The sequence below is a fragment of the Lasioglossum baleicum genome, chromosome 15, assembly GCF_051020765.1.
Source record: "Lasioglossum baleicum chromosome 15, iyLasBale1, whole genome shotgun sequence".
In the NCBI taxonomy this organism is placed as follows: Eukaryota; Metazoa; Arthropoda; class Insecta; order Hymenoptera; family Halictidae; genus Lasioglossum; species Lasioglossum baleicum.
In genome coordinates this window covers 11,087,576-11,111,394 of record NC_134943.1, presented here as the reverse complement: position 1 = coordinate 11,111,394, position 23,819 = coordinate 11,087,576, and the positions used below count along the sequence as shown (strand labels likewise).

The 23,819-nt window shown below is 39.6% G+C and overlaps 4 protein-coding genes across 11 annotated transcripts in view; 2 read left to right on the top strand and 2 right to left on the bottom strand.

The window, feature by feature from the left end:
* LOC143216466 (uncharacterized) overlaps nt 1–6,808 on the bottom strand; it is a 44,705-nt gene extending 37,897 nt beyond the window's left edge. Inside the window, exon 1 of the mRNA XM_076439535.1 lies at nt 6,321–6,808. Coding sequence (XP_076295650.1) covers nt 6,321–6,475 — 155 coding nt within the window. The 5' untranslated portion in view covers nt 6,476–6,808. The remainder of the gene's footprint in view (nt 1–6,320) is intronic.
* A 5,942-nt stretch (nt 6,809–12,750) lies between these two features.
* On the top strand, nt 12,751–18,430 carry Sfxn2 (sideroflexin 2). Of its 6 annotated transcripts, none has more exons than XM_076439561.1 (9): nt 12,751–12,898; nt 14,474–14,658; nt 15,930–16,100; nt 16,394–16,592; nt 16,718–16,843; nt 16,912–16,978; nt 17,052–17,151; nt 17,233–17,280; nt 17,606–18,430. In XM_076439561.1, the coding sequence occupies exons 2-9, from the start codon at nt 14,504–14,506 to the stop codon at nt 17,718–17,720; spliced, it is 981 nt and encodes a 326-aa protein (XP_076295676.1). In that variant the 5' UTR covers nt 12,751–12,898; nt 14,474–14,503; the 3' UTR covers nt 17,721–18,430. The 6 variants fall into 6 exon arrangements, with proteins under 6 accessions (XP_076295676.1, XP_076295682.1, XP_076295678.1 ...); XM_076439567.1 differs by having other exon boundaries at nt 12,769–12,900; nt 14,465–14,658; XM_076439563.1 differs by having other exon boundaries at nt 12,772–12,898; nt 14,477–14,658.
* Nucleotides 18,419–20,651, bottom strand: LOC143216487 (uncharacterized). Of its 3 annotated transcripts, none has more exons than XM_076439583.1 (3): nt 20,497–20,651; nt 19,494–19,582; nt 18,419–19,274 (listed from the first exon to the last, which is right to left on the bottom strand). In XM_076439583.1, the coding sequence occupies exon 3, from the start codon at nt 19,268–19,270 to the stop codon at nt 19,052–19,054; it is 219 nt and encodes a 72-aa protein (XP_076295698.1). In that variant the 5' UTR covers nt 19,271–19,274; nt 19,494–19,582; nt 20,497–20,651; the 3' UTR covers nt 18,419–19,051. The 3 variants fall into 3 exon arrangements, with proteins under 3 accessions (XP_076295698.1, XP_076295696.1, XP_076295697.1); XM_076439581.1 differs by having other exon boundaries at nt 20,472–20,518; XM_076439582.1 differs by lacking the exon at nt 20,497–20,651 and adding an exon at nt 20,041–20,170.
* On the top strand, nt 20,299–23,805 carry Ing3 (inhibitor of growth family, member 3). The gene is made up of 6 exons (XM_076439558.1): nt 20,299–20,441; nt 20,879–20,950; nt 21,056–21,418; nt 21,612–22,029; nt 22,611–22,809; nt 22,881–23,805. The coding sequence occupies exons 1-6, from the start codon at nt 20,414–20,416 to the stop codon at nt 22,995–22,997; spliced, it is 1,197 nt and encodes a 398-aa protein (XP_076295673.1). The 5' UTR covers nt 20,299–20,413; the 3' UTR covers nt 22,998–23,805.
* Nucleotides 23,806–23,819: the final 14 nt, after the last annotated feature.

Here is a 23,819-nt window from a genome sequence, read left to right as displayed (position 1 = left end):
TTACAGACATGTAATTTATTATGGCTTCTGAAAATTTTCAAACAATGCGAGGATATAAAATACGAGAGAATTTCGTACGATTATCGAAGCACGAAAAGGAATATTTTGTTTGATGCGAGTCTCCGAAAATCGTCTACAAAAATTGCAAATTGCATAAACACCCACAGTCTATCGATTACTTTACTCGAATGTTTGTACTGGAAAAAACTTAATCAACATGAAATTCAAGGGTTTCGGTAGCTCGGCTCGCGCCATCACGAATTGTAATTAGCCGTTTCGGATGAAACCCTGCGAAGCGTGCAGATTCGTTGGAGAATTCGCGATAGAAATAGTTGGAGTAAAAAATTTGCGAGACAAATGTAGCTAGTTCTGTTGAAAACACGCGGCTGATCTAATAAACGGTTGCATCCACGGTGAAACGAGCAAGCACAGTTTGTTTTCGACGCAACAGTACAAACGCGGAAGTCGACTCGAGTTGGTCGACCTTATTTCAGTTGTTCGTCCTATATTAATCGGGCCACTGCTGGAAAAAAGCAGGGGGAAACTGCGAGAGGTTTTTCGCAGGATCACAACCCCAAGGTCCTGGTTTTGACTCGAATATTTCGCGCGCTGGGATTGTTACACGGATATTCTTTGCTGGCCGAGAGGAGGACGAGATTATTGCTCGGCCATTCTTATCGTCCGTTGTACGTCGCGTTGTAAACGTTATGGTAATACATACAATTAAACAGGGGAAAATGAGTCCGATAAAATCAACTTCGCCGTGCGGACCGAATGTTCGCCGGAGATACGGGCCGGAATCGTGTTAATTAAAAATTTCGCTGAACTTCGTGCTCGTGAAATAGTAAAAAAGCTAACACGTGACCGAGAGGGGGTGGGAACGAGCCAGCGAGGGAGGCACAGTATCTTTCCTAATTGGTAGGTCGAAGGCCATTCATTAAATTTTTTGTTCGATGTTATGAAATTCGTATCCCTGTGCAACCTATACTTTCGCATAAATATATCTGGAACCTGTGCACGGGGTGACCCATAATTACTGGTATGAATAAAATGGATGATGGAGGAACAATCTTCTTAATAATATTTACAACATGTCGTAAAATAAATAATTCAATGAAAGATCAAAGCGACTCTCTCTCTCTCTAGTTACAATATTTTAATATTAATCGAATTCGGAATTTTTAATAATCAAGATTGATATTGAATTAATGAGAAACAACACAGGACGGTCCAATTAAATATTTTGAATATTCTCGTATAGATGTTATTGAACAGTCAGAAGTACCGATGCATAAATTATGGCAGCATTTTAATGAAATTCTTCGCGTACTCGCCATAGTAATTACACGTTCGAGTAAGCTTCGGTGATATAGAATCGTCAAATGAATCTCCGAAATGTGTAAAAATGGTGAACGTGTTAAATCAAATAGTAATTGCCAACAATTAATCGGCGCCATGCCGAGGATAATGGTACAAAGTCACATAATGAAACCTCCATGAAGTTTATTAAATGATAACATCAATATTCGCGAGCTTCGAATGTTAATATCGTGCGATTTATGGAGCGCTATTAACATGGTAAATAGAAACTGATGAACGCTTATTCGCGAATGAGCTGCCGAGAGATGTCATAAAAATATTTTCAAATTATAGTTGGAGGCGCAATTCGGGAAATATTGTTGCGATATGCATTCCGGGCGCGCGTACGATTGAGCTTTCACGCGTTGATCAGTCAATTTCAACTGGTTCAGAGAGCGATCGAATTATGGCCGATCATCGGTGTCTCGCGTCCGCTATAAAAGACTTTTCAACAGCTAGAGTGTGACTGTACCGATTGCTGCGGTTTCATGCATTTTAATATTATTCCTAGTTTATCATGAATTACATTTGGTACAGAGAACAAAGAAATAACACAGAAAATTGTTGTTAAAGTTTGTCTTTACTCAGCAAGAAGAGAAAAAGTTTGAAAGGCGTCACATGTCGGCAAGCAAATATTGAGATATAAGCTGTTAATGTTCTTGCAAAATTTGATTGTGTTGAGTTAGACAAAAGCTTAATACTTCAGTCCACCCGACCGTGTCGATGAGCTCAGTCAGTATGGTGTTCCGTTCATTCAGTTCCATTTCGGACAATTTCGGACTCCATCAAGAGACGTCGTCTCTCGGAGTCATTCCGTCATTCTATCTCGCGTGTTTTCATATGAAGAAGTGTAGTTGCAATTCACACCGCAGTATTAGGGACTAGTAATTTTGTTATTGAAAAGCCACGAGAAGTTTCCTTTTATATTTTTATTGTACCGATGTAGGGGTCCAAGTAATATAATAAAACTTTCCCCTATGCAGTTCAAAGCATTATGAAGAATGTACAACTGAGATTATAAAAACAATTTGTTTGCCTCGCCAACGAGAGTACACTCCCATTGAACTGCACAAATTTATTCAGGGCAAAATTATTCATTTTTCTTCATTATTCGTAATGTCATTGGGAAAAAATACCGCAGTAATTGGCACATTTACCCTAACATCGGTTCCGTGACAAAGTGAGCATTTCCACTGCGGTCGAGTGAAATCAGCAATGACTGTACGGACAAGACAGCGCTGGCTGCCTATGACTCACGACTGACTTTGAGTCCCTATCGTAGCCTGAGGTAATATCTCTGCTAGTTATTCACGGTTTTCACGACGAAAACGGATTAGAATGTCTGTGCATATCGCAAAACGAAAGATAAAGAAAGGATCGCCGCACGGAACCATGCAAATTGTCAGACTCAACATACATTGCACATAAATCTCCAGTCGTTTGGAGAGATTTCAAGAGATTGTACCGAAAGAACTGTTGTAACATAGCGTCGTGTTGCTTTATGATACGAATGAAAAATGTAAAAGCTGTATTTTGTTCCTTGATTTTCTCTTGGTACAACGTGTACGAATTTCTGAGCGATCTTGAATGTTGTTTCACGATTGAGTTGAATTTTAACAATTATTATTAGGACTGTAATGTTACTCCATTAATTGAAAAATAATGTGTGTAATATTTTTCGAATTTCGTGAGCTTGCTAGCGGTGCTAAAGTAGCGAGAATAATACTTTGGAAGCCGAGATATAATATTAAAGATATCTAACATTCATAATTCATGTTTTATTTATGAGACCCTGACTGACTTAAGCTGGTAATCACCATAAGCCAAGCAGCGAACAGTCTATACGAAAATAGGCACGCTGAAATAACCACGGTACACATATACAGTAAGATGTACTCTTGTCGATGTTAATTGCCTAGTTCGCGATATTTAATAGCGCTCCATTATAAAATGTAATGAATCGAGTGTAATGTTTCTACTAAATCATTCAAACAGAAATGTAAATGATAAATGTATGGAGAAATAGTTGCAATTTTGTGGACACTGACTTGCAACCGCATGGCAAGCGTGTACATAATGTAGATTCTATTCCACATAATTATAATTATATTGATTCTGGCCAGACGAAAACGCCAAATAAAATAGAGCCTAATTACGAAGTGAATATTGCATTACTCCACCCAAAACCATATGTAAATACATGTAAAGTCTCGGCTAATCACATTCCAATTACTCCGCAGTGCAATTACCTGTGCAAATAACCTATTGCGAGTGTTGGAAGTTAATGAATACAAAATACCACACGAATTTCAATTTATGGGAAGTATCCTGTGCTCCGAATACCGGACCGAAAGCCATGCGACCAAACTGCCAGTGCTGTGCTCGCCAATTCCCCTGAATTTTTCCCTATCGCGAGCGCATTTAATTCCGTCAGAAACTCGAAGTAGTAAGGGCGTCTCTCTTCAAGAACTGCGACATACTATTACTGATTTTTATGTATTCCAGAACTACAAATATGCTACTACCACTGAAAATAAGATTCTACATGATTCCACTTTCTTAAAATTTGCCTGTCCTCTCAAGTACTTCTTTCCATTCGTTTCCATCAATCTTTACGTTTTTAGTAAACGAAAGTTGTGTGCTGTTTAAGAAGCGGATGTACCATTTTTTTCGCCTTTTTTCAACATTCTTTTATGCGATGCAAATTTCGTTTCAAATAAAGTCGTAAAGAGTCATACAACTCAATTTCTTGCTAATATAAAACAGAAATTCTACGAGCATGGGATTTCTAAGTTGCCTAAAAAATCGCAAGAGTGAGATCGTAGAACGAAATGTCATAAAACTTACTCCAAAAGAAAGAACAGTGAGCTTCGAATAAATCTTACAGTACCGCGATTGTGAAGCATGAACAAATTCTGATTTGATCCTTAAGGTACTCGACGAAGAACAAAATCCGTTGCAATAGAAAATTGTTCTTGAAAATCTGTCCATTTGAGACGTTGAGAGCAAGTTTTTGAAGAAGCAAAGCTTGAAACGAACCTTACGATGAAAACAATGAGAAAGATTGTTCATATGTGCTATCTAAAAGAAAAATCAGTAAGCTTCGAATAAATCTTACAATACCGCGATTGTGAAGCATGAACAAATTCTGATTTGATCCTTAAGGTACTCGACGAAGAACAAAATCCGTTGCAATAGAAAATTGTTCTTGAAAATCTGTCCATTTGAGACGTTGAGAGCAAGTTTTTGAAGAAGCAAAGCTTGAAACGAACCTTACGATGAAAACAATGAGAAAGATTGTTCATATGTGCTATCTAAAAGAAAAATCAGTAAGCTTCGAATAAATCTTACAATACCGCGATTGTGAAGCATGAACAAATTCTGATTTGATCCTTAAGGTACTCGACGAAGAACAAAATCCGTTGCAATAGAAAATTGTTCTTGAAAATCTGTCCATTTGAAACGTTGAGAGCAAGTTTTTGAAGAAGCAAAGCTTGAAACGAACCTTACGACTAAAACAATTAGAAAGATTGTTCATATGTGCTATGAACTATCAATTGTAAGAGGATTCTTCCGACACTGATCCTCGAAGGGACGAACGAAGTCATAAAAAGATAAAAGTAAAATTCAGAAACCGAAATGACGTCCCGAACGACCTGATACCAGTAGAAACAGAAATAAGCAGAGAATCAGCGTTTGCAACGCAAATGTAATAGTCCGCTGTTTCGACCGCAGGCTCAAGCCCATATGGTCAAACTTGCCGAGCGGTAATTCACCCCCTCCCAATGGCTGCATCGCCACCGTAAGTATCCATAATCCGCTGGACCATGAAGAAACAAAGTCAGCGTAAAAACGGAGCGTAACTCTCCCCTAGCGAAGAGGACCGCAAGGCGGAGAGAAAAATGGGGGATGTGTGGTGGCAAGATTGCGGGGAGACGAGAGAAATGGCACGTTTGTTCGTTGAATAAATAGAATTTTAATGAACGACCGCGAGAGATGTCGCGTGCTCTTTCGAAATCGTAAAAAAGTTCGGGGACTGGAGCGACAGAGGACGAGGACACGTTGTCGCGGGACACAGGAGAGTCATCGTAAAACTACTTCCGTTTGCAGAACAAAAGCCGCTTTACGAGAAGACTTACGACATGCGGGGCACGTAACGGCACGGTGAAACGGCCACCCCGTTCTTTCACGGGGAAATCTTTGGAGCACAGCATGAGAATCTCTCTTTCTCGCGGAGATCCCGATGAAGCAAACTATGTGCTCCGATCGTAAAAACCGAAGGGAGAAGGGCCCGGACGGTGACCGACGGAGCCGATCCAGAGACCGGAAGTGTCAGCGTTGCGCGCGAGGCCTCGGATCATCTTAGAGCCTGCACGCGGTCGAACGAAACCATCACAACGATACATGGAAAGACTGCCTTAGAACGGTCCATACAACAACATCCACTGAATGCACGATATCCACAAGGATACATATCGTTTTCGTGCAAGGATTAGAACACTTGAGCACACGTGGTGTCCGTCGCAACGTCGAGGATAAAAGGCGACGGTGAACGGTAGGTTTCCAACGTCGTCGTGGTCCGTCGCTGGCCGTCGCGTCGGCATGAAATGCGGGTAGCCTTAATCGCGCACACGGTCGTGGCCGGGTGCATTGAAATACAGAGAAGATCAGTCAACACTTGCTTATCTAGCACGTTTCACAGGGAAACACCAAAGAACCGAGGACCACGAGAGAGACAACACACTTCTATGCGTATGCACACGCGAGAAAACAACGAGCACACACAGCTGACCTGTTTGTATCGGTGTTGGCCCGGACAAGTGGTAATTTTGAAAGAAACTGGGAAAGACACTGAGTGAAGAAAGGGTTTACAGGGAGAGAAAGAGAGAGAGGACCCGGGTGGAAAGAGAGGCTGGGAAGGACAGTGGAAGAAGAAGTTCTCGTGTAGATAGCACGCTTACCTCTTGGTGGCGTCGAGCAACGCGCCCTGGAAGCACTTGGCACCGTGGACGAAGGACACGACGACGATGTCCGGTAGCGCGGACTCGACGGTCACGAGGATCTTGTCGCCCCTGGCGAGCGTGAGCGCGGACAGGGCCACCGTGTCCGCCGCCATCTTGGCTCGTTAGAATTATTGCTCCTCGCCGTGTCGAGGCCCGTCGTCTCTCTCTCAGCGGATGACGTGAGGAGCGGCTGGGGCTGCCTCACTCTCCTCCGTGTGTACGGAGGCCATGGGCTCTCCGAGGCATGCTAGGGGTGGGGGAGACAGGAGGGCAGTCGCTCTGGCTGTTTGCTTCCTCGCTTGCTCGCTCGTTCGCTCGCTTGCTTTCCTAGCTGCCACCACCGCCAGCCGCGCCGCGTTGAAACGTCCACGCACAGCTGGCCACTGACGAGCCAACGCGCATGCGCCAACCTCTACCCCCCACTACGATCGCCCAGGAACGTATCCGACCATACTCCGAACCACGCTCAACCAACCTGAAATCGAAATTCTACATCAGATTGTTTCTTTCAACGAATTCTCAACGGATTCGTCCATTTCCACGATGGTTCGAAACTATTCGGTTGGCAAGAAAGTAATTTCGGTATTTTCAGGTGAAACGAAACCGAATTCTTTTATTCAAGCGATGAACTTTAATGAATATTTTCTTATTTATTCTTTTTGGCGAGAGATCATCGAACAGAAGGGAAAATATGTTATTCGTTAATGTTCATTGATTGACTAAAGCTCTATTCCATCTTAAATTACTTTCTTGCCAACTCAATAAAATTATTCCCACTAGAATTATTATTGTAATTCGGAATTAGTATATTATTATTATTACTAGAGACTGCGGATCTTTATGCATTTATGAAGAAATTGGTTGGGCGAAATATACAACAGTAAGATTTAAACAATTCGAGAATGCTGTAATGTTGCTTTTAATGGAACAAAGTCGTTAAGGGATGAAATTTATTTTTATTTTGCATAAAGATCCGCAGTCTAATTATTACTCACTAGAATTATTTACTGCTACTCTACTTTAACGTGTGTATGGTAATTCTTTGATATGTTAACAACTATCCTTTTAGAAGTACTGTCTCTTTTCGGGTTTTCTTGTTCTCAATCGTTAATATCGAGCAGAGAGTAATATTCACTCATAAATTAACAAGTCTCGTAGAAATATTACCTGTTTGGTCGAGTTCCCCTGGTTGGGATTGTTTTACACAAAGTATGTACTACCGTAAGTATATGTAGATAAGTAACCACTCTTGAGATTTTACTTGTTTATTTATGATAATGTTGAGCAGAGCGTTGCTTTTTATCGATGTTCAGCATTATACTCGTGATTGTTGTGTTAATTAGGCGTGCTCGAAATCGCCGATATATAATTTGCGATTTTATTAGCAACGCTCGTGGTCAACATCGACCACATGCGCGTATTAGTCGTCAAACAATTATAAATAATTCTATACTGAATGGAGCAACAACATCGATGAAATAGAAAAGCCAAACAAATTACTAGTCTAAGAAATATCTTTAATTATGATCAAACATCTACAACTAGGAAAATCGTTTTCTACAACAACTTTTTGAAAAGGATGCAAGACGAACAACATGCCCCACTGTATTACCTTCAATATGGTGTTCTAAAATAAGGCCCACGAAAAATTTATTTAACGTGTCCTCTCTACGGCACTGTGTTACTTTGTCCCAGGAGCGTGCAGTTACACCGCGTCGCCCTTCCGTTACAACCGTACGAGCAAATCCTACGAGGAGGGTAGGTTTTTCATGAAAAAATGGAGATCATTCCTGAGAAACGTGTGGTTATAGTCTATTTTTAATTAAGCACCATTCTTCCCTGGGAATTTATCCGATTTGCATGCAGGCTGTGCTACGCGACCGGATTTTTCGCATAATTTTCGCTTGCACACCGTGCGTGCCCGGTCCGGATACACTACTCGCACACACGTACTTTTCGGAAGCATTCTTTCTCCATGGCACGGTGGGGATAGCCTGGAAGAATGAGCTGCTATTCCCTATAGAAACATATTCCATCTAGATCTGTTTCATTAGGGGCGTTACGATCCTCATTTTTTCGTCACTGGGTCGTTTTAACATTTGATAATTTCTTTTTTTTCCTTTGGAATCTCTATCGAGAGACAGAGAGAGCGAGAGAGAAGGAGGGGAGGGATAGAGAAGAAGATTATCGGCTATCACACGTGACACTCCCTTTTTTTTGGTCGCTCTGCATATAGCCACTTGTGGGTCCAACAAAGAGAACGTGCCATCTTTAATTTTCAAACGATTCCACAGCGTCGGGGATCTTCGGTTCTATCCTTCTAATCGACATTAATTGGAACATGTAGAATATGTGGAATATGTTTCCAGACCTTACTCGATTCCTATCATGCCTCAGGAATGCGTTCCTCCGAGTTAGATTTTCTTCAGACTAACTCAAGTAGGCGGAAAAGTTGTCTCGACTGAAATGATTCGAATTGAACCAACTTACAACCAAATTGCGCTCTGAAGGCTTGACCATTTATTTCTGGATGGATACTAGTTGATAATAATCAGTAAAATGTTCTACCTGAATTGCAACAAACTGGAGTAAAATAGTAATTTATTTTCTCTCTCAATATGTTTAATAGGTTGCGAATAATATGATAGTATCTTTAAATTTATTTCTGGAAAGATACTAGTTGATCATCAGTAAAATGTTGTACCTGAATTGCAACAAACTGGAGTAAAATGAATATTTATTTTCTCTCTTAATATATTTAATAGGTTGAAAACAATATGATAGTATCTTTAAATTCCTCTAATATTTTTACCGTCTTAAATTGCAGCTATTCGTTTTTCTCATAAATAAAAATCTCTGTCTAGTAATCAGCCGACTTGTCGTTGTTATACAACAATAAAACCACGAATCAAGTGTGGTAGAACGCTTTTATCTCCCACCACAAACTTTTGTAAATATAAAACAGAAAATTACTTCAACTGACTATGAATTACAAAACTGTCGTTTTTTTATGGCCCGGATAATGATGGGCCACATTCGTGTGAAATGACCAGATATTATCTCGTTCGGTCGGTTGTCATTTGTACATTATAAAATACGTTGTACAATGAAGTTTTATGGTTCGCGAGCGTATCCATTAGTCACGGAGCCTGTACCGGATGCGTACAGGAAGGAGAGCTAAGCTCAACGGTCAGATAGTATTAACCGAAATTACATCATAAATATTACGAAATAATAATTCGTGACGGTTTTAGCCACAATATGGTGACGCGTGACGAACGAGGTCGAGCTCTACTTTTCGCGAGCACGGAAGCGTATACCAGCTTTAGCCGGCCTCGCGCATCAACTTTTCGTTCTGTTCTGTTGCCGAGTTGCAAACAAAAAGAATAGAGCGGAATGCGAGCCGCGAGGATAGACGAACGGACGACGACACTATGGGGTGGCGGGTTTGTCGCGAAAAGAAAATCACGTCACGAACATTTCTGGAATTCGACAGGAACGCCCGTGAACTTGATTCTCTGTCCGGTGACCTCCCTACCACCAGGGCGCGTTATTTAAGCTTTCTCTGAACGCTTCGTTTCATAATATTAACGAAGAGCCTCTCTAGCCGACATTCGAACGAAACCACGCCGAGGAAGAAAAAAAGAAAGAAGAAAAGAGGATGAAAACGAAGTACAAAGGAGCTTAGGACTGCCGGATAAGTTGCCGACGAGTCTAATGAGCTTCAACTCTGCCTAGAATATTATTTCGAGTCACGTCATTCTAAGTCCTGTGCAACGTAACCCACAATAAATATTTAAAATCGAATATACAGGGTGGGCCACCTAAATATCTCCTTTATTTTTTATCATATAACCAATGTTTTTTAATGCAATGTAAATGGTGCCACACAAGGTGAATGCTTGCCAAATTTTATTTTTACTCAGTCATTTTTCCCAGAGTTTTCAAGGTGTTCGATATTTTTTTTTTAAACGCATTTAGACGTATATGCGTTGCATTAAGAACATTTGTTATGTCATCGCTAGACTGCGGATTTTTCTGCATTTATGAAAAGATCAACTGGGTGAAATATAAAACAGTGGAAAACATAAGAAATCATCTAAGCTTGCATTGTTTTCATCGTAAAAAGACTATTAAGGGGTGAAATTAATTTTTATTTAACCACTGCTTCGCACAATCGATACAGAATATTCATCACAAATCGCCGCCTGAATGTAGGAACTAGGTAACTTGAAATTTGGACATTTCGAGTTATCTACTTCGTATTAAAGCAGAAATCAAGTAGAAATTAATGTAAAAACTGGTTAACCTATCAAAGTAATCTACGATATCTAGTGAGCAGTGTTCAAAGTAGATAAAAAATAAATACAGAGTTCTATTTATGTTATAAATGGACGACTCGACTTTTTAAAAATCTTTTTAATCCAAAATGATGTTTTTTCATGTACTGTTTCACTTAAAATAAAGAAATATAAGCAGATATTGGCATTATGTTTAAAATAACGGTCTCCCTACTATAATCTTGAAGCCTTAAAATACTGTTTCATCAATTTCTCTAAAATAAGGAATTGTAAGTTACCTAGTTCTTACATTCAGGCGACGAAATGAAGGAGATATTCAAGTAATTACATTTAGCTGGACCACCCTGTGTGTACATATTTTGTTTAATCGGTTTACTTTGCTTAATACCATGGCTCCTTGCGTGACGATAGCCTATCTAGTGTAAATATATGTTTGAGACGATTAACTTTAAAATACTTTATCTGAACTGTCCGGCATCTAACGCTGGAGATAGTGGTTAAAGTATTTCGTCGCTAAATTGTACTTGACTGTAATGAGTTTTGTTGCATCAGTCAATACTACGACGACGATGTTTAGTAAACAGAATCGTAATGGTATGTGAAAGTCTGTTAACGTGACCGTGTGTGAGTATCCTCGATATTAGCTCTATGTATATTGTCAATATTATTGCGCAACTCCGAATATTGCGCACTCCATATCGAGCGTTTAGGGCGTTCTTCAAAATGCCACGTTACTGGGAAACGTGTACGACTCTAATAATCATTGCAAACAAAAATGTTATCTTAATGAGAGGCTTTGTATAGGAAAATTAAACCGAACGTAGAAGATAGACGTTCCGCTTTTGCGAAATATATTTGTTAAAAGTGCATCGCGTTTGGAATGCATTGCGGCGCGACGCTGCTGTGCCCTTCGGACAACAATATAATTATGAATAGATAAACAACATAATTATGAAAGTAGTCTGAATGATATATTTTTTTGTTTCAAGATATTTAAAGGTAATATTTAAGTTTCATATAATGCTGAAATAATAAACACTATCTAACGGTTCACTTTTGACAACATCGTAAAAATTACACAGACTTCATTCAGTTTAAATTAATGTTGTTTCTTTTAAACTTTGAATTAGATCTCATTCATAATTATGAGCACATATAATGATCCATGTTTGTGCAACGATTCTGCATTTCTCTCTCGTCCGGCGCAGGATATTTTAAATGAAGAATAATTATCGTGACGAATTACATTTCGTATAATTAGACTGTGAATTTTACGTTGATAATAGAACCGTAATGATACAACTGAGGACGGAGAGAAATATAACAGCGTCATTTTCGTTAATAAAATTGTTGGAAGAAGAAATACGTCTTCATTTTATTTCTGCTATTTACAGGTGACTTACGCAATGTTTATTTTATATAAGCATTGTAAAGTACTTCCTGATTCTCTAAACTTTTTTTTATTTCTTCTCAGTGTAACAACAAACGTTTCGGCAATTTTCAGTACGAACATGCTAGACTTCTGTAAGTGTGAAAAGGTGAACATTAAATAAATTTTCGCGGACTAGTTCATTCTCCCGGAAAAAAAACATCCCCGTTATTTCTCGGAAGTTATCTCTCGCATACCAGAAATTCGTGGCCAAGATTCGTATCTTGAAATCTATGATTAATTAATTATGACAATACTGTACTTTTCTTCGTTAAAAATATTGAATTTAAGATTTCTAATTAATATTTATTGACATTCGGTATATCCAGGAATTGAAAAACATCTGTCTGTTCCTCATACTCCGTTTTAATTAACGGCAAATCAAGCCCTACTATAAATCATAAATATAAAGTACATTAAACAAATTATTCAAAAAATCTCGGGCAACAGTTTTGTCAATCTTCGACCACGAGAAATTCGGCCAAATTCGCCAGTGTGTGTGCGACATCAGCCGAAGGAAAAGTTCTCCGAAATTATCGATCCTTTTATTACCCGTGAAAGTTAATCGCACAATGGTCTCCGGCGAGAGGGAAAAGGATCGTTGTCACGGGGCGCGCGGAATGGAGGATAATAACAATAATAAAGAAATCAGTTGGCAGGGTGGGGGAAGTAGTCAGGAGCGTGTCGGTACGGGTGGAGCGCCCGGCGCAGGACGTCGCTCCGCTCCGATCAGCTGGCTGGTGCGCTGTCTCCCGGTGGAGACCAGAACAGAAGTGACTCTCCAGCAGTGATCCGCGCATTTCACGGTAAGCTGGCAAAAAAATTCTTGCTTGCTTGTCGACACCGGTTACGTAATTCGCTGTGGTGCACGTGTAATTGAACGGGACCGTTGGAACCGGGTGGAAATGTTTCTTGAATGAAAATGTGCCGGTAGTCCGGTGCGAATTGGGGCGTTCGCTGTCGGCCTTTTCTACCGACGGTGGATAGTCGATAATCGAGCTGAAAGGCCACGCGAAATTTTTCGTTCATTCTCGAAGTGTCTGCGCGTCCCGTTGTGCTATAACGTTTGTCGACAATTTAATCGATGACGTCCGAGAGAAAATCTGCGAGACAAGCAGGATGACAGTCACATTGCCAGACGGTCAATCATCTTCCACTCTGACGCATTTCGTGCTAGCGCCATGCAGGACAGGGCGCGCCGGTCTCGTGACACGACCCTGGACGGATTCGACTCACGTGTGCCTCCGGATAACTATCGATCGATGGATCCGATTTGATATCGTTAATTTAGTCTTGGGACACCGAAGTATCGCTTCGAAAATTCTTGGTGCACAGCCGTAGGTGTGTTCCCGCGCAAATCAGTGTCGAATAATCGATAAACATCGGCCATTAGGTCGTCGCCGTTATATCGGACGACTCTGTTTAAATGCTCCTCCGAGATACCGTTCGTTTAAATGGCGCGAAAGCTTTCGCAACAGAATTTCGGTTACGGAACCGTGTCGGCCTTGAACGCTCTTGCAAGTATGTACGTTTGAGCCCCGATAAGATAGCGGGGAGAGAATAAAATTGATTGGTGCCTGTTCGTGCGGGCCGATTGTAGATGGAGCGGAATAATTTGAGCGCCGGAAACCCGCGATAGCTTCAGCATTTTATAGAAAACAGTTGTCAAATGTTCGATTTCAAGTAGCCGGAAATTGTCGGGAACTACTGTTCGAGAACAGGTGATTTATTCGTCCTGTTTGAACGGCTACGGGGAACCGTGTCGGCCTTGAACGCTCTTGCACGCTGAAATGTTTGAGGCCCGATAAGATAGCGGGAAGAAATAAAATTGCTCGGTGCCTGTTTGTGCGGGGCGATTGTAGATGAAGCGGAATAATTTTATAGAAAACGGATGTCTAATGTTTAATTTCGAACAGCTGGAAATTGCACGCTGAAATGTACCGTTCGTGCCCCGATAAAATCGCGGGGAGAAATGAAAATGTTCGGTGCCTGAATAAAATTTGAGCACCGGAAACAATAGTTTCAGAATCTTATAGAAAACGCTTGTAAAATGTTCAGTTTCAAATAGTAACTACTGTTCGAGAAACAGGTGATTTATTTGTCGTGCTTGTGTGAGCGGCTGCGGGTTTGCATAATTTTTAGCAAAATGTGGTAGCGGCACTCCGGCCGTTATCAGCCACGGTTCGCAGGAAAAAAAATCGCATTGTTATCGCGTGACAATATTACAGCTATTTTGGCACGCCAAGTCGGCTGGCAGCTATAAATATGCAGTTTGCGGATCCTCGACAAGCCTAACCCATTGTTTCTAATATTTTTGGGTATAGTACCTTGATGGGAGGTAGGCCTGATCTTATCGGCGGTGTGTTTCGGGTTTGTTGAAGAAGGACGACTTTGGTCGACGATCGAGAAAAATGGGAGAAGAAAGGCTGGACATAGAGAAACCACTGTGGGATCTGAGCACCTTCGAGGGCAGATGGAAACACTTCGCTTGGATGACGGATTTCCGAACATGCACCGTTCCCGAGTCCGAATTGCTGAACGCGAAGAAATTATGCGAAGACTATAAGTGAGTATGGACGGCGAGGGAGACCGGTAAATTCCGTTTGAACACGGGCCAATTTGACCCGAATATGAGGCTCGCCGTTCAGAAATAGGCCCCGATAAAGAGAAACGCGAAAATTGATTATGGGACGACCCATTTTGGCATTACAACGGCCCTCGATACTCATGATTCGCGGTGTTCAAAGATGTTTCCAGCATGAAACCGCGAAGGCACTTGCGTCCTCGAATCTGCAGTCGCACACCTCCGTTAATTTCTCTTATCAATTGTTCGTTTGCACATTGTTTCGAAAACTAGGCACGTGTGTGCACACATTTAAAAGAAAATGATAACTTTTTAGATATTGAACTGTACGATTGGAACTTTTTTGAGAAGTTGGAGCAGTTGGTTTACTGCACGATGTGAAAAGAAATTTTTTTAAAGATTACAAATGGTCGGAATTGTAGAGAAAATACTAAATGGTTCCATATATTGAAAATTTGAAAAATACATTTTGTATTTTCGACCGATTTTGATGAAATTTTAAGAATTTGTTTTATTGATACAGATCTACGAGATGTGTTTTCTAAATTTTCCATCTAAGCCCACATAAAAACGTTGCAGGATACAACTTTAATGTTGTCTTTGCAATTCCGACAACTTTCAATTTTTATCAAAAATTTTTTCACATTGTGTAGCAAACTAATTGTTCTAACTTCTCAAAAAAGTCTTTTTAAGAACGTCCGACTATTACTGAGAGTCACTATATCAATGGACTCGTCTTGAAACATTCGTGGAACTCAAATTACAAGTATTCGATACAAGATTTAACTGTGATACGCTCGCCAGTGATAATTATTCATTCTCGGACTATTATTCCGCTGAGAAACTAATTACGGTAGTAATGAAAAAAGCAGTTAGCAAAAGAACTGTATCTAATCGAGTAATCTGTTTACAAAACGAGTTAGATTATTACTTCTATCAATAGCATCGACTCCAGATTAAATCTTGCACAATAAACCACTATTACCGACATTAAGTATCGCAACAAACGGAAATGAAAAATGTTAGCTTGCAACATGCGTTCCGCATTGGATTGAAACATTTAATCTACTTAGTTTTAATTGCCAGATGGGAAAATCGTGATGGAGGACGCATGTATACATACACGTTTAGTACCAATGTATTGTTTGCAAAGGAGATCGTGTTTCGGGAATGCTTATGGTAAAATAGGGTGTACCGATAGTCGCCTGTTTCTTTTTGCGTCTATGAAAATCAATAGCCAGTTTATCCCTTAGACTTGGGAAAGAGCCAGCTGGTACAACCCGGGAGCAGATCATCTATGCTAAGAAGCTTTACGAGTCGGCCTTTCATCCCGACACTGGTGACCTGCAGAATGTCTTTGGCAGAATGTCCTTCCAAGTGCCAGGTGGAATGGCTGTGACCGGCGCTATGCTTCAATTCTACAAGTAAACTTCCTCTCGTTGCCCGTACCCGCTGATTAATCATAATTAGACTGCGGACGTTTATGCAATTTGCAATTTTTAGACGAATTCGAAGGATGTGAAAATTTCAAAGTTATAGTAGCCTTTGTAGATTTGAAACAAATAAAAATCGTACTGCTAAACTCCGTCGAACTTTATGTTCTACCATTTTTTGAAAATTTTCAGAAGCTGTAAATGCGTAAAGATCCGCAGTCTAATCATAATATTTTACTCACATGAAATTCACATATAAACCAATTGTGGACCTATGCTTTCAGAACAAACACAGCTGTGATCTTCTGGCAATGGGTGAATCAGTCGTTCAACGCTCTAGTCAATTACACCAATAGAAATGCGAATAGTCCCACCACGGAGCTACAGTTAGGGGTGGCTTATGCTAGCGCGACCACAGCTGCTATGATAACAGCGATAGGATGCAAATCGTTCTGGGGCAAACGAGCCAATCCACTTATGGCGGTAAGGCAATCGGGATTGTTGATTTACAAATATCACTTACGTGGAATGAAGTTGATCGATCGTTCAGACTGTCAGATCGACCGTTTTCAGACTGTTTCTAAAAAGAAAACAATTTATATCGACAGCGTTATGTGCCATTCGCTGCAGTCGCCGCGGCGAACTGCGTGAACATCCCCTTAATGAGGCAGAATGAAATCAGCCAAGGGATCGAGGTCGCCGACGAGAACGGCAACAAACTTACGAAGTCGAAGGTGAGCTTGTTAATTACGATAAGGGTGCAAGAAATGCTGTAATTAACACGCATGATCGACTGTTTCAGGTCGCTGCAGTGAAAGGTATCAGCCAAGTGGTCATCTCGAGGATCATCATGTGCGCGCCCGGCATGCGTGAGTATTACAAATGAATTCATTTCGACACATATTATCTAACGGAACTGAGATCCAAATTTCACTTACTCAGTGATTCTTCCACCTATCATGGCGAGACTTGAGAAGTACCGTTTTATGCAATGCATCAAGCCTTTGCATGCACCGATACAAGTGATGATGGTCGGCTGTTTGTGAGTAATTCGATAATAATTCTTTCATAGATCACAGTTGCATGGAAACGCGTAATAATTGTGCTCTTATGACTTTCGCAGCCTGACGTTCATGGTGCCCACGGCGTGCGCGTTATTTCCACAAAACTGGTAAGCGCGAGAAAATTTTCGAGACAGTAATTTGCACGAAGGTCTGCTTTCTGATAAGTAGACCGCGGATTTTATGCATTTATGACAAAAATGGATGGATGTAATTTCATTAAGAACGTCCACACATATGTTATTTTCAATTTATTAAAACCATTAAAAATAGAAAGCAACTTTTACATGGTTTCAGTGTCTTGTAATTGTCGAAGAAAATTGTAATTGTGCACGAAGATCCGCAGTCTACTAATATCCACGACAAGACCGTCGATAAATACTCTATCTCGACTAAAATGCAACGGTCTTATGGATTGTATAATTTGTTTGGCAGCTCAATCAAGTCGAGCACCCTGGAACGCTGGGAGGCTGAGAATTACGAGACGCTGAAGAAGAATTGCGGGAACAGGGCCGTACCTACGTACTTATACTTCAACAAGGGTTTATAATGTGTATATACAAACGTTTAGTCGTGGTAAAAAAGAAAACGATCGCAGAGGATAGCTTATGTCGCGCCCAATGAAGATTATAGTCGATTGATTTAATTATGGAATTGATATCTTAGTATACGACAGGACTACTTGTAGTTTTCTGCTGGTTCAGAGGATAACTATATACACGTTTCCACGGGGAACACACGCATGACCGATGACAATATTATGCATTTCGAATGAACTTTTAGTTCGGCGTGGTAGAATATTTAATTCTGTGACGCTTCGTTATGTTACGGCACTCCGTTTTGATACTTGATTTGCATTTCCACCGTGAGCACCGATTATTTCGTCACGCAGAGATTAATATTACTAACACCGACAATAAATGTCGCTACCACGGTAGCACTAATTAACCTAACACGCGAGATATATACTAAATAGCAATAATGTCTTTCACGCTCAATCGTTTCGCTTCGTTTTAATTGAGTGGACATATCAGTTACTTAATCGAGCCACGACGTCGAGGACCCAGGCGTTATATGTATTGTTAATCGCTGATGATGTGTCTTAAAACCTTCAACGACTGTCGATGTTCTACTGTTACTACCTCCCTGAACTTGTTAAGTAAAACGAATAAAAAAAAATGCTGCCATGTATATTTTAGTAATATTACGATGAATGCTGAGAAAACGAGTATTAATAAAATTATTTCGTTCATTTATATACCAGTAATTAGCTTTATTCAATAGTCGAGGATCATCGTTAATCAATAAAGATCATTCTTTCATCCCACCTCATTTCAAATATTCTTAGCTGAGGTATACATCATTTTTATTACAGTATTTCAGTCTGAAGATATACTCATCGCCAGAGGTAGTGCATTAGTATTATAACTAGACCATAGACGTTCATACACGAATTCAGAATGTTCAATATTAATTTGCGGGACAGTAGCACAGAATTGCTATATTCGTGTGTGTTATACACTCTCCATTTTATTAAGCTGTTTAAGCTACGAGATGTGAATGCACGAACTTTCATAGTCTAATTATAGCAGACATAAAAATTGCTGAATACGTTCTAGGATTTCACTTTGCCACCCCAAGAAGGAGGATTGAACGCTGGTTGTCTCTCAGACTCTCTCTCTTAGCTTCAAGTACTGCATTATTATTATAACTAGACCAAAGTCGTTCATACAAGAATTCAGAATTTTCAATATTAATTTGCAGGATAGTGGTACTGAATTTTTGCTTGCTGTTTAAGATACGAAATATAAACGCATAAACTTTTATAGTCTAATTATAACAGATATAAAAATTGTTGAATACAGTGCGTAACACGAGAGATTATATGCTAGGTCGGGAATGCGAAGGTTGACTCTGTTGCGCCATGTAACCAATGCGTTCTAGGATTTCGCTTTGCGGCACTTTGCCACCCCACGAGGGAGGATTGAATGCTGGTTGTCTCTCAGACTCTCTTTTGGCTTCAAGAGCTTTCCTCGTCGTTTCATACTCGACTAGATCGTCTAGCCGTAAGTCGAGTTTCGTTGGGCTGCGTCGTATCATTTTCCTGCGAAAAAGTTCCAGATTCTATTTTGTTTCGAACGCAAATCAAGCTTGCACGACGATCGGTATGCAGTATGCAACAGTATGCAAGGAATGATCGCGGCGATCTTCAATCTCTACGCTTCTCCAATTTATCAATGAACACGCACATTATTATCGAAATTAAATTGAAATTATATTTAATTTTGTTGTCTAATAAATTACAGGATGTGTAAGTACTTACTATTTCGAATAATGTTCAAATCCGAGTAATAAAGGAGATCTTTAACAGTTAATCGCTAGTCCAATTGTCAATATGAAATACAAGAAGCTCTAAAAAGAAACGATGGAATTGAAAATTATAGTTTATACAGCATTAACTAGACTGCGGATTTGATTCGTTTTTGACAGAAATAAGTAGGTGTAATCTAAAACAGCAAAAACATTAGACGAATTTAACATTACTGTTACATATATTATTTTCAACCTAATTATATTTTTATCTCAGCCCAGTTTGTTGCTATTCAGGTAGAAACTTTTTATTTTGCATAAAGATCCGCAGTCTAGCAATAACGAATGAATGGTACATATTCTATTTTAGAAATACAATATATTTCTAAATATATTGTTAATAAATATGAGATACATTATCAATATATTTAAATATATTTTATATTTGCTATAATATTAAATAATATTATTATAATATAAATATAATTATTAAATATATATATATTATATTAAATTTGAATATATTTTTAAATATGCTGGAATTTTTAAGAATATTGTACCGCGGGGCACCAGAATCACGTAAGGCGGCCCTGAGTCTTAGGCTAAGATGGCGGATTACAACGAATAGATAACTGGCCAGTAATAATTCTGAAATAAATAGCACTGTCACGAATTGTTTAATTGCTGGTCAACTTATTTTCGGAGAAATGACATTTTTTAGATGATATTTTCGACGAATCGTTCACAGATTCGCACCGTTTAGAGAACTAGCGTGAAAATGAGGGTACAACAAGGGATTTGGCCGCCGTAAACACGCTTCCGATCGAGTGCTACAATTTTCGTTAATTTCGCTACGGCGGCAAGCACTCGCCCTTAGTAAATTGTAAATAATTGTAAATTAAGCACCAGGCAACGAAGTGCCAGCACGAAAGGATGCTTTACTTGGAAGATTATGTCGAAAGTACGTAAAAACGAGGCATGCTTTGCTTACCCAGCTTCTCAAGAAAGTTACTAACCTTTCCGAATATGCTCTGTCGCGAAAACATGAAAAACTCCTCCGAATACGAATATATTTACAAATATTCTGTTGTCGCACGTAACCACGTGAACACCATGTTCCGTTTTACTGTAAAATCAAACGTCCTACAGTATGAACAATTTCCTATTCTGCAGTTCTACGGAAGTTTTAGGTTAGTCGTATATTTTCTGAATGGTTTGTAGCCACCTTCACTCTTGCTGATACGTTTTAAAGTTAAACTCGTATTGTAATATCATCGACGAACCGTATACAAACGCTACAATGATTCTGTCAACTGGATCAATGTGTGTTATTGTTGAATAATCATTTCTTTTGCTTCAACATTGTTTGGTTATGTTGACCTTCTTATATTCTTTCAGTGATCGAGCACCTACCACAAGAATTAAGAGACCGGTTTACAGAAATGAGAGAAATGGACTTAGGTGTACAAAGTATGTACCGCTTTAAACGGACACCGAACCTCCATTCTATGTATACATGCAACGAATCCGTCTTAACTTGCGTACTTGTTTCATTGATCGCTCCGATTGTTCCAGATTCAATGGATAGTTTAGAGAAAAAGGTAAAGACATTCTTTTCGAATGCAAAGAAGATGAAACCTAGCGAAAAAGAAGCTGAATACGAAGCCATTAGAAGAGAGTATTATAAGACTTTGGAAGACGCTGACGAGAAGGTGCACTTAGCTAATCAGATGTACGACTTAGTAGACAGATATTTGAGGAGATTAGATCAGGAACTGCACAAATTTAAAATGGAGCTAGAAGCAGATAATAAAGGTATCACAGAAATATTGGAAAAGAGGTCATTGGAGTTAGACCAACCACCCACGAATAGTAGTCAAAAAGAAAATCGGTATAGTTTTACATCGACCGCTAGATCACGAGACAATCATAGTCATTGTAAGTGGTATTCGTAATATATAAACTGTGGATCTTTATGTAATCATGGCTTATGGAAATCTTCAAGGAATTTGTCCACAAAAATTGAAAAATGCATAAACATCCGCAGTGTAGTAATATACATGTATGATTTCGTGTGAAAAATGTCACACAGGTTCTGTAATCATGTGCATACTTGTTCTCTTTCATATAGCTCGGGCAGAAAAAAGAAGAGATTCGAACGCATCCTCGACTTCGATAGAAAAACGTTTAGCTATAGAAAAAATATCACCGAACGTTCCTGAATCGCGACCAGCTTCCGCTAATTCAGGACCGATTATTGCCGCCACGAGCGTGCCATCAACTCCTACTGCAATTGCGAATTCTGTTGGCTCTGTAAGTTATAATCTTGGTCACATAGGAGCCGGTGGAAATGCCATAGCAGCTGCAGCATCCCAAGCAATTGCTGCGACACAGCAAATGCAACAGGGCCGACGTACTGCCAGTTTAAAAGCTAGTTACGAAGCTATCAATACTGGCGGTGTACATGCGGCCGAGTTCAGTAGAGAATTAGCTGGCGCTGCTCAAACCGCCATCGCAGCTATACAGGAATCGAATAAAAAGCATAAAAAGTACGGATCGCTCGCAATTAAATGTTGAGGGGATAAACTCGTTTCTAGGATTGCAGGGAAACCGCTAGATAAAAGATCAATCTAGGCTACGATCGCACTACAGTGATAGTACTTAGAAACGAATAACTTTTTCACCCATTATTGGACCCAACTGCTTGAGTTTTCTTTCAGACGTTAGAAGGATTAGTTTACCAGCTAATGTGTGAATAATTTCTTTTTTAAAATTATTATTGGTCGCAATTGCGGAGGAAAAAGTAAAGATCAGGATTTTTTAATTTTCTATCTGTGCCTGTAATTAAAATTTCAAACATGTATTTTGTAAATCTAAGTAAGTGCTATACATGTGCTAAGTTTCATTGAAATCGGTTGACGCATAAAAAAGCTATCGTAAGATGTAAAAATCTTTGAATTTAGGGCATGCGATTCATTTAAATCGCAGATTCTTACAATTGATCTTTTATCTAACGCTTTTGACTACTTGACAGATTGACTTACAACCTTGGAAACGAGAGTCTGCCTCCTGAAGTCGCGTCACATTGCACTTTCTTTAATACATGCATTTTTATTGTTACGCTGTTTAGGAAAGTAGCGAACGCGGTTCCAAGTTCGAGCGTAGTTGCTGCGTCTGTTCAGCAACCAGTATCGCCGCCAGTTATAACTTCAAATACACATGTAGTGGATGCGGCTGATCCAGATTGGACGTACGATCCAAACGAACCAAGATATTGTATATGCAACCAAGTATCTTACGGAGATATGGTTGCATGCGACAATTCAGATGTAAGTTTAATTCTCATGTCGTACCGAGGTACGTCAATGAACGGGTAATAATTTATGCATTTTTATTGCAGTGTCCATTCGAATGGTTTCATTATCCATGCGTGGGTATCACTGCACCGCCAAAAGGCAAGTGGTACTGTCCTCAATGTACATCTTCTATGAAGAGACGCGGAGGTCGGAAAAACTGATTATATTATAATCAGCGCGAGTGTAATGAGAAAAAATTGCTACTACCTCTTAGGCACTATCCGTCAAGTACCAACTTAGTTAGGAAGCTGTTAATTCTGATTTTATATGACTTTTTAAATGTGTTTAAAGTTTAAGTCCCTACACTCTTATCTGGTCTTGGTCTTGTCTCATATTCGAATTTCTGTTTTTTCTTTTTTTTAAAGCAGAAGAGAGCAGTTTTTTTTACTGCATTTTGTAGATAAAACGAAACGGGGGGATGGGAGGGGCGGGGGGTGCGAGGAAAGGTGAAAAAATGGTGCAAAAAAAGAAAAAAACAACAAAAAACAGTGAGCTTTGAACAAATTCCGTTTTAAGGTGTTTCGCGTACGAGTACTGTAAATATTTTTATATTGTTTGCACCATTCTGTATTATGACCACATTAGATAGTTTCTACGAATTTACATTGGAAGGTAATCTTTTCCTCTGGATAACACGATACAATCAACCGACTGATACCGCGGACAATTGCTCCTTTGTGAATCTTTCGAAATATTTCTGTTTATCGTTTACACACGACACGTCAAGACAACTCTCGCGTACAATCTTCGTGTATATTACGTACTCCTGTTAGGTCAGACATGCTTAGTGTCTCAACGGATTGACGACAGTGCGAGCAATAACGTTTTAAGTGTTCTACGCTTTCAAGAAACGAGAAAAAGTATAAAAAGTGGAAAAAAAGCTGATGCAAACAAATCGTGAAAATACTACTTTCGAAACGGAATAATGTAGCATCTCGGTGTATAAATAAAGTGATCGATGCAGATTTACTATCCGCCTTTGT

Coding starts and splice junctions, on each gene's coding strand:
- Sfxn2 (XM_076439561.1), top strand. CDS start 14,504: ATGGGAGAAGAAAGGCTGGACATAGAGAAACCACTGTGGGATCTGAGC. Junction 16,101..16,393: donor GCTATGCTTCAATTCTACAA/GTAAACTTCCTC, acceptor CTATGCTTTCAG/AACAAACACAGCTGTGATCT. Junction 16,844..16,911: donor ACAAACTTACGAAGTCGAAG/GTGAGCTTGTTA, acceptor CGACTGTTTCAG/GTCGCTGCAGTGAAAGGTAT.
- LOC143216487 (XM_076439583.1), bottom strand. CDS start 19,270: ATGATACGACGCAGCCCAACGAAACTCGACTTACGGCTAGACGATCTA.
- Ing3 (XM_076439558.1), top strand. CDS start 20,414: ATGCTTTACTTGGAAGATTATGTCGAAA. Junction 22,030..22,610: donor TCGAATAAAAAGCATAAAAA/GTACGGATCGCT, acceptor TACGCTGTTTAG/GAAAGTAGCGAACGCGGTTC. Junction 22,810..22,880: donor TTGCATGCGACAATTCAGAT/GTAAGTTTAATT, acceptor TTTTTATTGCAG/TGTCCATTCGAATGGTTTCA.